The following is a 13,176-nucleotide window of genomic DNA, read 5'->3' as shown; positions in this document are numbered from 1 at the left end:
AAAACACTTTTGTAGATACTATGAAGTTGTCTCTTATATTAAAAAAAAACAAAAAAAAAAAACAAACACACAACAAAGTGTGATCCGTTTTTTCCACCCATACTTGAAGTTGTGACCAAAATGTGATATTTTATGCAAAGATATAAAAACCATCAAGAAGAAAAAAGAATTCTGTAATAAACTGACCTCCGCTCACATGAACCTCATATAAAGAATATCGAGGAGACGACAACATCCTCATATCTGGACGGAACTTTTCAGCCAGAGTTTCTATGACATCCTGTGTTGTGGCTGTACTTGAGACTCTGATGCATTTTGTTGCAAAATTTCCTGCAGCTTTGTCTTGAAAGTAAAATCTCATAACTCCATGAAATTCCAAATCCTTAAAAACACATAAAAAAAAGAATAAGTAAACTGCTTTTTCTTGTTAAATTTTGTTTATTGAATATTAACTAAACTGCTTTTTAATCTTCCAAAAAGGAAGGACACATACAATAACGCTTAATAGTTTCTGAAAATCAATAAGCAAAAACATTACTATAGTGAAACAAGAATTGGTCTAAAAAAAAAAAAAAAAAAAATTAAAAAACATAAAAAAAAGGTTGTCTCTATCAAAGTGGAAAAGGAAAATATTTCTAACAAGCAGATAAGCAAATATTTTCCAAAAAACACTTGGACCTGCACACCAACTCATTTTTCACAAGCAAATAAAATATAAGCAGGGGCATTGCACTAGGGAGCCAACTGCCCAAATATTATAAACCAATCTTTGTTTAGTTTCACTGGTGCTACCAAAAATATTGCTTGCTAAATTTTTTTTTTTTTTTTTTATAGAAAAAAATAAATAATATCGCCAGTGATAATTGTGATAGGTGGTTTTATTGAAGTACAGGCTTGTCATAATCATGTCTGCCACCGACTAACAAATCTCTATGGTCTTAAAAACTGATCTGCGTTTCACAATGCCAGCTCAAATAGCCATTGTAGTTTATCCTACCTACATACCATAGGAGACATTGGCATTAAATAAAAGGCAAATCCCAATCTCAGGAAAAGTCTCCTGTGCTGTTCTTCTATTATCAGTATGACTCCAGACAAGTTCTGACACTTGAAATTTGTGTCAGGCTGGGTGCTATAAATAGATAGCAGGCATCTGATCAATTCACAGCTCTGCCTATGTGGAGGGAGGTGGTGCCTTCCCTCCAATCAGCTGTCTCAGAGTGTATGGCAAGACTCCCGTCCACCTGCTGGAACAGGGAGAGAAAATTCTAACAGCACATGCACTTTCTAAACAATATACAAAGCTGAAGACAGCAGATATACATGTAAAACTTATGTAGGAGGATTTGTTTAATCTCGGTTTTATCTGAGGCTGTTCACTTCACTGGGTATATCTGAAGGTTTACATCCACGTTAAGTCATTTCCCAATTGGGGCATCAAAATTTTAAATTAAAATTCCACAAAGTGCAAAGTTTCAAAGCACACAGGTTCCACAGTGACACATTCCTAAAGGGGTCTGTAAAAGCACTGAACCACACAGCATCCCTAAAATGATCTATGGAAGAAAAGAATGCCACACAGCCCAATTGGTTACAGAAATTAGAAGAATGTTTTTCAAACACTGTAGAAACTTTAAAAACTCAATTAAACGTTGCTGCTTATGTATAAAGGTTTTCTACCATTCCGGACTGAAGAAAGCCAACATTGAGGGAATGTGTGTATTGCGAATGCAGCGCCAAATTCTAGAAAAAGATTTCTACTCTAGCAAATCACACTCTTTACTCTGCTGTCTCATACTGTGATCTTGAGGCAAGCTCTTCCACCCTCTCTTTAACCACTTAAGACCCGGACCATTATGCAGCTAAAAAAAGGACCAGGCCCCTTTTTACGATTCGGCACTGCGTCGCTTTAACTGACAATTGCGCGGTCGTGCGATGTGGCTCCCAAACAAAATCGACGTATTTTTCCCCACAAATGGAGCTTTCTTTTGGTGGTATTTGATCACCTATGCGGTTTTTATTTTGTGCGCTATAAACAAAAATAGAGCGATAATTTTGAAAAAAAAATGTTTTACTTTTTGCTAATAAAAATATCCCCCAAAAATATATATTAAAAAAAAAACATTTCCTCAGTTTAGGCCAATACGTATTCTACATATTTTTGAAAAAAAAATCGTAATAAGCGTTTATTGATTGGTTTGTGCAAAAGTTATAGCGTCTACAAAATAGGGGATAGTTTTATGGCATTTTTATTAGTAATTAATTTTTTTACTAGTAATGGCGGCGATCGGCAATTTTTATCGTGACTGCGACTTTGTGGCAGACACATTGGACACGTTTGCTGTAAAAATGACAATGGTCTCAAAATAGTGTCAAACAGAGCTATAAAAATGCACCGATTACTGTGAAAATGACACTGGCAGTGAAGGGGTTAAGTGTTCCCTAATGTGCGTTTCTTACTGTAGGGGGCGTGGCTGGGCTTGTAACGTCACCGACAGTCGTTCCCTATGAGGAGGGAACAGACGATCAGTGACAGGCTCACTAGGAAGCACGGGGAGAGGTTTGTTTACACTTACCTCTCCCCGTTCAGCTCTGGGATCCGATCGGGGGACACCGGCAGCGATCGGGTCCCGCGGTTACGGAGCACAGGACCGGGTCGCGAGCACGCTCACGACCCACGACTGGGCTTCTTAAAGGGGACGTACCTGTACGTCCAAATGCCCAGCCGTGCCATTCTGCCGACGTATTTAGTCATGCGGCAGTCCTTAACTGGTTAAACACATCTTATAATTAAGCTAAACTTGCAATGGATTGGTGCAATATAGATCCATGGCATTTCCACTGTTTACTGGGACTGTCTCATTCTAAAAGTGAAAATCTAAAAAAAAAAAAAAAAAAAATCATGGAGGAGCCATATAAATTCAACTATTAAGTCACATTTTATATAATATGCACACATTAAAAAAAATAATCACATGTAACAGAAGGCTATATTCAGGCTCTTTGCTATACCCTGCAATCATAGGGATTTTTCAAGCAAAAAACAGTTCTTATCGATAAATAGATGTAAAATTAGTGAGGAGATGCACTGGACACTTTTGCTGATATGGTGCTATATACTGGATGGCAAGCGCACCCCTGTGCCTTTAAGGAGGGGAGGGGTCCATCTAGGCAAACACTCACTCTACTTATCCATTTTTAAAGCTTTGACTATGGAGGCTCTCAAGATTTTGAGTTAGGACTGCAAACAATGGGGTGCAGTCAAGTGACTCTGCAGCTTATGCAGGCATTTAAAAATGAGTACAAACTAAACCCCTGTTTTCAACGCATATTGTTAGGATAATTTGGTTGGTTGCAGGCTGGTTGGTAAGTTGAGCTGGGAATTTTCTTTGTTTTTTTTTTACATGCCTCACCCTTCCATGTGCTCCTTGCTGCAAAGGCCAGTTATAGGTGGGGCAGTGGCCATTTGTTTGTACTGTATAATAGACGTATTGGATTAACTACAAAAATGTGTAAAAAGTCTTAACCACATTAGTATTTTTCTGCCAGATGCAATTTCCAATTTAATTCAAATAAATGAAAACATGTGTCAATGCATGCAATACCATGTATCAATACACGTTTATCCACCTCTATTACTGACTATGTACAATGTAAAGTACATTCCAAGACGTGTCAAATGGGTTGTTTGCACTGTATACAGTTTTCTAAAGTTTACCTGTGATCTGGTCATGTGCAAAGTATTTATATCTACGTCATTAAAAAGGAGCTTTAGTAGAGGTCGACTGATATTTGGCCTTTTACTGACTGCACTCCTCCCTTCCCCACACTCCACTGGGAGCGAGAGAGCGAGATAAGAATTCAGGGGTGATGTCAGGGGTGGGCGGCAAACACCAGCCAATGGGATGGGATCTGGGCGGGCGCTACGGCTATTTGGCCCTGCCCCCGTTCTTAAGCAGCCCAGCCATTGGCTGGTGTTTGATAGCTGCAGCGCCTTGTGCTTTTTAAAGCAGTTAAAGTAGGTAAAGTCATAATGTGCTAGTATGCGTGCATACTAGCACATTATGTGAAACTTGCCTTAAAACAAGACCATTTCAGCACCGCAATGTCAGCGCAACAGCAGCTTCCATCTTCACTTATCTTGCTTCCGGCTCTGACTGGCCAGAGCCATGACGACGTCACTCCCGCTGTTCACAGCACAGGGTTCGGAAGAAACAGCATGGGTGGCCAATGCTTCAGAGCGCATGCGCCAGTAATGTAAATATCTTTTACACTACCTATAGGTAAGCCATATCATAGGCTTACCTGTAGGTTAAAAGGCAGTAAAGATTTTACTTCCTCTTTAAAGCGGTAGTTAACTCCCTTTCTTGTTTTGCATTTACAGGTAAGCTTACAATAAAGCCCATTTATTGGCCATTCAAATGGCTGGAGCCAGTGAACCCACAAAAGGCGGCCAACTGAAGATGGATTCCCTGTCAGCAGTGCCAGGTCGTTGCGGGAGGAATCAGTTTTAAGGCAAGTCTGACATAAAAGCAGTAGTAAACCACAGTGCATACTAGCACATTGTGACAGATCCCTGCAGGGGGTTTACTACTGCTTTAAGCCAGTCCAATGTTCCTCACACTTAAAAGCTTTACACACAAAAAACTCAGAACATATGATGCAAAGAAAGGGGAAATCATAGTGCCTATCCCAACAGGGAAATTGTATTATTTTTTTATTTTGTACATATTAGAATCTGCATTTTTCTTTTTTTTTCTAGAAAATGACTTTAAATGCCCCCCCCCCCCCCCCCCCCCCCTAGAATTCTATTTTCTGAAGGCAGAGACCCAGGAGTAGAAAATGGTGACAGCTGCGATATGTGTGCAACTATTCATCAAACACAGCTTCAGGGACAAATAAATAATTGAATGGTATTGTGCCAAGTAAATAGATACCGAACACAGATTTGCTCCAGCAATTTGCTGCAGTATGTCACAGAACTGTAACTAAAACGTCCGAAATTTGCAGAATCATATAGGGAAGGAGAATGAATTCACACACAAAAAAAAAAAAACTACCACCAGTGCATTAAAAAAACAGGATGAAAATACAGAAAGGTGATGAGGGAATGCTTTAATAATTATAAGTTTCACAATTAAGTAGTGAGATCATCTTTTATAGCCTACTAGTCATGTACTTGGACACAAGAATGCTTTGAAACATGAACAGGGTACTTTTCAGATATCATGAGACGGCACTAAACACTATCTACTTTAAATAAACATCCTAACCAGCAAGGTAATGCAACCTGTGAACTCTCCACACAAAATAAAAGATGACTGTGTCCGACATGACATTTATGGCGATGTGTAGTGTAGCATGCCATGACAGTCATTTATTAGGTCACTCTACTACAAAGCAGACATTAAAATGAGCTAGTTAAAAGAAACAAGATATTTTTAATGCAATATAGATATAAAGTTTATAAAAATAAAAAAAAACGCACCTGTATTTGAATTCTAAAGAGCCGATAACGTCCAGGCTGATTTTTCAATGACTATGTAGGGAATCCCACCCCATTTCTCTTTACATAGAGAAATATCTAAAGGCAATTCTAGCTAGTTTCCAGGTGACTTCTTTCCATCTCAATACAAAGAAATCATTGTACTATATTTAACAGAACATTGTTCATTTTAATAGTAACACGCAAAATTTTCTGCCATGGTATGTGATCATGAATGCTGAAATATCGAGTCAATGCCAACAGCATGGACAGCCGCACATATCAGTGTGTTGTTCTGTTCAGCAGCTATTTGGAAAAACCAGTGCCTGCTCACTGAAACGCAACTAGACTTTCAGGCAGCAATCCGAAAATGAAATGCCAGTTTTTTTAGTGTGTGCATACATGTAGATTGCAGGGATTCTAATCTTTGTAGCACATTCCTACTTTTGCTGTAGTCTGGTTCATTATTAATCAGCTGATGCACCTTGTGTTCTATAGAGGAAAGCTGCATCTCTTTAGAAGAACGTGTTCTACAGTGCTAAGAAAAAGTATTCATACCCCTGGAAAATTTTCCATGTTACAACTAAAAACATTAATTTAATTGGGATTTTATGTGATAGACCAACACAAAAAGTGACACATATTTGTGAGGTGGTAGGAAAATGATAAATGGTTTTCAATTTTTTTGTTACAAATATCTGAAAAGTGTGGTGCATTTGCATTCAGCCCCCCTGAGTCAATACTTTGTAGAACTACCTTTCGCTGCAATTACAGCTGCAAGTTTTTTGGGGATGTCTCTACCAGCTTTGCACATCTAGAGTGACATTTTTGGCCATTCTTTGCAAATTAGCTCATGCTCTGTCAGATTGAATGGAAAGCATCCGTAACCTATGAATTAGGGGAAAAGTGTAGTAAAATTCTGGCAGGGAAACTTAGAAAGAAAGGGAAGACAGTATATATCCCCCCATATAAAGTGGGAAAACGGAAATTTAATTTCACTCTAAAGATATAGCTCAGAGATTGAGATTATTACTCTTCCCTTTATAATCTAACCCCAACTCAGGTGCCTCAGGTTACCATGGAAGAATATTTCCTTTCAGCCCACCTGCCTAGGTTGTCCTCGCCAGATCGCAACAAAACTAGAAATACCTAAAACAGTGGAGGAACTAGAGACAGTGATGAAGACAGTTAAACAAGGGAAGGCACCGGGACCGGATGGATTCACTATCCAATGCTACAAAAATTTCTTCCCAATGTTAGGGGTATATATGACAAAGGCCTTAAATGATATTGGCCGGGCTCCCGCACTGCCGCCGGATGCACTTATGGCACACATTTCAGTCATTCCAAAGAAGGGAAAGACCCAGCGGAGATCTAAAAAACGTTTTACTAAATTGCTTGCCCCCCCGCCTCTGCTAAATCAAAATGGTACAGCGAGACCAGGTTGGATTAATCCCTACCCAAGAGGCTAGGGATAATACCGTAAAGGTCCTCAACCTGGTACATTATGCCAACACAACAAAAATGCCTTGTATTTTTCTGACCACCGACGCGGAAAAATCGTTTGACAGGGTTAGTTGGTGCTTTATGTTCCAAGTATTGAGGCAAATGGGAAAACATATGCAGAGTTGGATAGCGGGGGTTTATGCATCACCCCAGGCGGCAGTAAAAGTAACCGGTATTTACTCGGAAACGTTTAAAATTTCAAATGAAGCACGCCGGGGATGCCCACTCTCCCCAAAGTCGTTTGCCCTCTCTCTAGAACCCCTATTAAATAGGAAACGGCAAAACCCAGCTATCCAGGGACTTCAAATGGGGGACCGGAATTATAAAATCTCTGCTTATGCAGATGATCTGTTCTCTTTATCTTGCCCTCGTGTGTCACTGCCAAACCTGATGATGGAGATAGGATATGGGACATTAGCAAACCTAAAAATTAATTATGCAAAATCAGAAGAGGTGGCCCTTTCGTCAGTAGCGCAGCAAAACATACAACCAAACTTTAATTTTAAATGGGTAAGGACGGCATTAAAATATTTAGGGATAAACATACCATCAAGATTAGAGAAGGTCTTTTCTGTAAATTTTACCCAGTTATATAAAGTAGTCAGCTCCCTACTGGACAAATGGCAACATGGATTTCATTCATGGTTTGGCCGTTGTGATACCATCAAAATGAACATCTTGCCAAAATGTTTGTATTTATTTCAAGCCATACAAATAGGAATTTCAGGGGCCTACTTCAGGCAAGTAAACACGCTATTTACCAAATTCATATGGGCCAACAGATGACCAAGGATAAACAGAAACCAAATGACCCTTCCCAAATGCTATGGGGGCTTAGCAGTCCCAGATGTGTCCAAATACCATCAAGCAGTCCATCTGAGAAAAGTCATAGATTGGTGTAGAAATAAGGAATTCAAATTATGGATAGAATTGGAGTAAGAGATCAGTCAGGTACCATTGGGTAGGGCACCTTGGTGCTACGTAAAGTTACCGGACTCCCTTAAAAGACATCCCCTTATAGAATCAACATTGCCTATGAGCGCTAAAATCTGCCAGAATCCTAAATATTTGTCAAGGTACTCTCCATTATACTCTGTATTGGGTAATCCAAGTTTTGGACTGGGGATGGAAGTAGGGGCCTTTCGGAGACTTCAACAGGGGGGGGGGGGGGTTGGGTAACCCAAAAAATGGGTGACATATCCAGTGCCGGATGAACCGGGGGTTTTTCCTGTTGCATCTCTCGCAAGTACCAACACAGACATACAAAAATTTGGTGTTATGCCACCTGGTCAATGAGGCTAAATCGTGCATAGCAAAAAATGGGAAAAGCTCCAGGCCTCCAACAATTGCTGAATGGCTTAACAGGGTCAGAAATGTGGGGGCCTAAGAGGATTTGGAATTTTCGGCCCAAGACAGAAACAAGCAATATACCAAAGTTTGGTCAACATGGAATATATTTGTCCAGTCAGAAGAAGGGATGAGGCTAATGGGAAACACAGTAGGGGAGTAAGTCCGCTCGAGGTACGAGAAACAATTGAGAGGTCAACATTCCTAAACCTCCACCGGGAGAGGGGATCGGAGGGAGGAGGTGGGAGAAGAGAGGGGTAGTTGGTCCTTTCCTTCCCCAAGAGACGGGAGGGGAAAAAAAGGGAATAGAGAAAGGGAAATGTTCCTTTTTTTTTGTGGGGTTGTTTTGGGAGGGGAGTAGCTGGGGGAATATAAAGATCAAAAGGGAAAGATGAGAAAGGCTGCGAGATAAAAGATAAGGATACTTAAGAGAACGAGGGGCACCATACGCTGTCTATGGAAGTACACATATAGGAATAGATGGATGGCAAAGTAATGACAATGAAGAGTTGATGTGAGATATGTTTAAAAATAGGACTAAATAAAGAAATGGGATGAGAAATGTACCATGTATAGAAATACAATGGAAGGTGTACAATGTATTGGCAGATGTATCCTTTATATACAAATAAAGAATATGAAAAAAAAAAAAAAAAATGAAGGAAAAGCATCCGTGCACAGCAATTTAAGTCTTGCCACAGATTTTAAATTGAATTTAGGTCTGGACTTTCACTGGGCCATTCTAATACATGAATATGCTTTGATCTAAACCAGGGTTTGACAAATTTGTTTGGAATCTAGAAGCCAGCTAAAAAAGTTAGGAGCCAGAAAACACGCCCCGTCCCGACGAGCTTGCGCGCAAAAGCGAACGCATACGTGAGTAGCGCCCTCATATGTAAATGGTATTCAAACCACACATGTGAGGTATCGCCGCGATCGTTTGAGCGAGAGCAATAATTCTAGCCCTAGACCTCCTCTGTAACTCGAAACGTGCAACCTGTAGATTTTTTTAAAAGTCGCCTATGGAGATTTTAAAAGGGTAAAAGTTTGTCGGCATTCCACAAACGGACGAAATTTTGAAGTGTGACATGTTGGGTATCAATTTACTCGTCGTAACATTATCTTTCACAATATAAAAAAAAAATTGGGATAACTTTACTGTTATCTTATTTTTTTTATAAAAAGTGTAATTTTTTCCCAAAAAAGTGCTCTTGCAAGACCGCTGCGCAAATACAGCGTGACAGAGAGTATTGCAACGATCGCCATTTTATTCTCTAGGGTGTTAGAATAAAAAATATATATAATGCTTGGGGGTTCTAATTAGAGGGAAGGATGATGGCAGTGAAAATAGTGAAAAATTTGAATGGCTGTTTAACTTGTAATGCCAACGGCCACCACCAGATGACACCAGCTCACAGAAGGAAGAGGTGGGACTTCACAAGGCTGCGGCCTCAATTACGCGGCGGGGAGGTGGGGGCGCACGGAGACACAGGATCCTGTGCCTCCGTGCGATCGCAGCGGGCGGTAATTGAGGCCGCGGCTTCGCGGCCTTATAGGCCGCAAAGCCGCGGCCTCAATTAACGGCTGGCGCCAGGTCACAATTTCTTGTTGCAATTGCGACCTGGCGCCCGGATATTGTCGACCCCTGATCTAAACCATTCCATTGTAGTTCTGGCTGTATGTTTAGGGTCAATGTCCTGCTGGAATGTTAACCTCCGCCCCAGTCTTAAGTCTTTTGCAGAATCTAAGTTTTCTTCTAAGATTGCCCTGTATTTGGCTTCATGCATTTTCCCCATCAAATCTGACCAGCTTCCCATCCCTGCTGAAGAAAAGCATCCCCACAACACAATGCTGCCACCACTGTGCTTTACAGTGGGGAAGGTGTGTTCAGGGTGATGTGCAGTGTTGGTTTTATTTTGGGACAAAAAAAAGTTGAATTTTGATCTCATCATATATTTTTTTTAAATAGCCTAACCCTGGCTTTAAAATTTCTCCACAACTTTATCCCTGACCTGTCTGGTGTGTTCCCTTGGTCTTCATGATGCCGTTTGTTCATGAAGGTTCTCTAAAAAACCTCTGAGGGCTTTACAGACAGCTGTATTTATACGAAGATTAAAATTACGCACAGGTGGACTCTACTTACTCATTAGGCGACTTCTGAAGGCAAATTGGTTCCAGGGGTATCAGAGTAAAGGGGGCTAAAATACAAAATGCACGCCTCACTTTTCAGTAGAGCTGCACAATTCTGGGTAAAATGAGAATCACATTTTTTTGCTTTGAATAGAGATCACGATTCTATCACGATACTCAGCGTAAAATCGTTCATGTTGTACATTTAATTCAGGGGTGTCCAAACTTTTTTCAAAGAGGGCCAGATTTGATGAAGTGAACATGCGTGAGGGCCGACTATTTTGCCTGACATTCTTTGAACCATTAAAATTCGGTCTAGGTGTGTTCGTCTGAGCAATAATACACTGCCCAACAAGAATTCTCTTGCCTTTGTGGCTGTGTGTGGTGAAGAGATGAGCTTGGGTGTGTTATTCGGATAAACTGTATATATTTCTTTTGTGGCCCCAACGAATCCCAGAGCGCTGCTCAGGACTAAGGATGAGCTTGGGCGTGTTATTTGGATATACCGTATTTATCGGCGTATAACACGCACAGGCTTAGCATTGCCATGAATGCAGCCTCACCATTGCCCTGAATGCAGCCTCACCATTGCCCTGAATGCAGCCTCACCATTGCCCTGAGTGCAGCCTCACCAATGCCCTGAGTGCAGCCTCACCAATGCCCTGAGTGCAGTCTCACCATTGTCCTGAGTGCAGCCATACCATTGCACTGAATGCAGCCATACCATTGCCATGAATGCAGCCGTACCATTGCCATGAATGCAGCCGTACCATTGCCATGAATGCAGCCGTACAATTGCCATGAATGCAGCCATAACATTGCCACCAATGCAGCCTCGCATGTGCCATAAATGCAGCCTTACCATTGCCATCAGTGCAGCCTGATCGATGCCCATCTGCAGCCTCAGAGGGCAGAGGGAGGGGGCGGGACAAGTGCCAACAGATTACAAACAGGAGAATCTCTTGTTTACTCTGTGGCCTCTTTAATACAAAGTCCCACCTCCTATGATAAACAGAACAGTTGTCCAATGGCATCCCAGGAGACAGGACTTCCAATACAGACGCTGCTGAGTAAACAGGAGATTCTCTTGATGTAATCTGACGGCGCTCGTCCTGCCCCCTCCCTGTACCCTCCAAGGCAGCGCCGATAAATATAAGGGCCCTGGGGGCCACAAACAATATAGATATCCAGATCCCCAGGGGGGCCATATTAAATCAACAGGGGGGCCGCATTTGGCCCGCGGGCCGGACTTTGGACATGCCTGATTTAATTAATTGAAGTGTATTTTTTCCCCGAAAAAAATGCTTTTGAAAGACCACTGCGCAAATACAGCGAGACATAAAAACATTGCCATTTTATTCTTTAGGGTCTTTGCTAAAAATATATATTAATAGATTTGGGGGTTTTAAGTACCTTTATAGCAAAAATACAGATTTTAACTTGTGAGCAACAAATGTCAGAAAAAGGTTTAGTCTTTAAGTGGTTAAACTGACCTCATTTACAGACCGAAGTTCATCCCTTTGATCTAAAAGAACCAAAATGATACAGTGGGGCCGATTTACTAAAAAACACTAGAGCTGTACGATTCTGGCCAAATTGAGAATCACGATTTTTTTGTTTGGAATAAAGATTGCGATTCTCGCAGCGTAAAATCTTTCAAATTGTACAAAAAAAATAAATAAAAATTGGGCCCACTTTACTGGTTATATTTATTCATTAAAAAGTAATTTTTGTTTTAAAAAAATTGCATTTGAAAGACCCCTGCTCAAATACAGTGCAACATAAAATATTGCAACAACCACTATACATACATACATACATAGAAAATGCAGCAGCATGGAAGCACACTTAAGCTTATAGTGTGCGAGAATATTGGACAAAATGATAAAGTTATAGTCATATAAAAATTAAGTGGTTACTAAATTAATGCAGACACAATAAGACTGAAGTGATATAAAGTGTATTTTGTCATTTCTGAACATGCGTGGTCTTGGTCTTCTGTTTTTTTTTTTACCCCCTCGGACACAAATTGTACGGATTCAAACGAAAATCATAGATTCTGGTATCGTAATGCCGTACACACACACGATCATAAATTCCGACAAGGATTTTTTCCCCCCCCCCCCCGACGGAATTTTGTCTCAAACTTGTTTTGCATACACACGGTTACACAAAATTCCGACCCTCAAGAACGTGGCGACGTACAACATTACAATGAGCAGAGAAAATTTAAGTTCAATGAATCCGACCATGCGTCCAATTGATTCTGGGCATGCATGTTTTTTTGCGAGTCAGGAAATGCCTACAGACTATCGGAATTTCCAACAAGAACTTTTCCCATCGGAAAATTTGAGAACCAGCTCTCAAATTTTTGCTGTCGGAAATTCTGACAGAAAGTCTGATGAGGCACACACGGAATTTCCGACCAAAAGATCACATCAAACTTTTCCGTGTGTACGCGGCATAAGAGAAAAAATATTTGCGTTTGCCCCTTCAGTTCATTGGATAATTTCACATCTGCCCTCGAAAGCTGTGTACCAACTATCAGATTATCATATGATTCCTCCAAAAGCAGTATTTTTTCGTACGATATTCTGAGAAGATATGCCAAGCATTAGGAAATTATATAGTACAGTATTAAAGTGGTTATAAACCCTTTACAGCCACTTTACCCTACAGGTAAGCCTAGATTACGGCTTACCTGTAGG

The 13,176-nt window shown here is 40.6% G+C and overlaps 1 protein-coding gene across 20 annotated transcripts in view; it reads right to left on the bottom strand.

The window, feature by feature from the left end:
• Nucleotides 1-13,176, bottom strand: part of AFDN (afadin, adherens junction formation factor) — a 284,571-nt gene that overhangs the window by 199,877 nt on the left and 71,518 nt on the right. For all 20 annotated transcript variants that reach the window (XM_040350667.1, XM_040350660.1, XM_040350652.1 and 17 more), the window contains exon 2: nucleotides 187-382. In XM_040350667.1, the coding sequence (XP_040206601.1) occupies nucleotides 187-382 (196 nt within the window). The remainder of the gene's footprint in view (nucleotides 1-186; nucleotides 383-13,176) is intronic.

This window comes from Rana temporaria, chromosome 4 (assembly GCF_905171775.1).
Source record: "Rana temporaria chromosome 4, aRanTem1.1, whole genome shotgun sequence".
In the NCBI taxonomy this organism is placed as follows: domain Eukaryota; kingdom Metazoa; phylum Chordata; class Amphibia; order Anura; family Ranidae; genus Rana; species Rana temporaria.
Note: the sequence above shows the minus strand (reverse complement) of the source record. Positions and strands in the feature narration are given on the sequence as shown.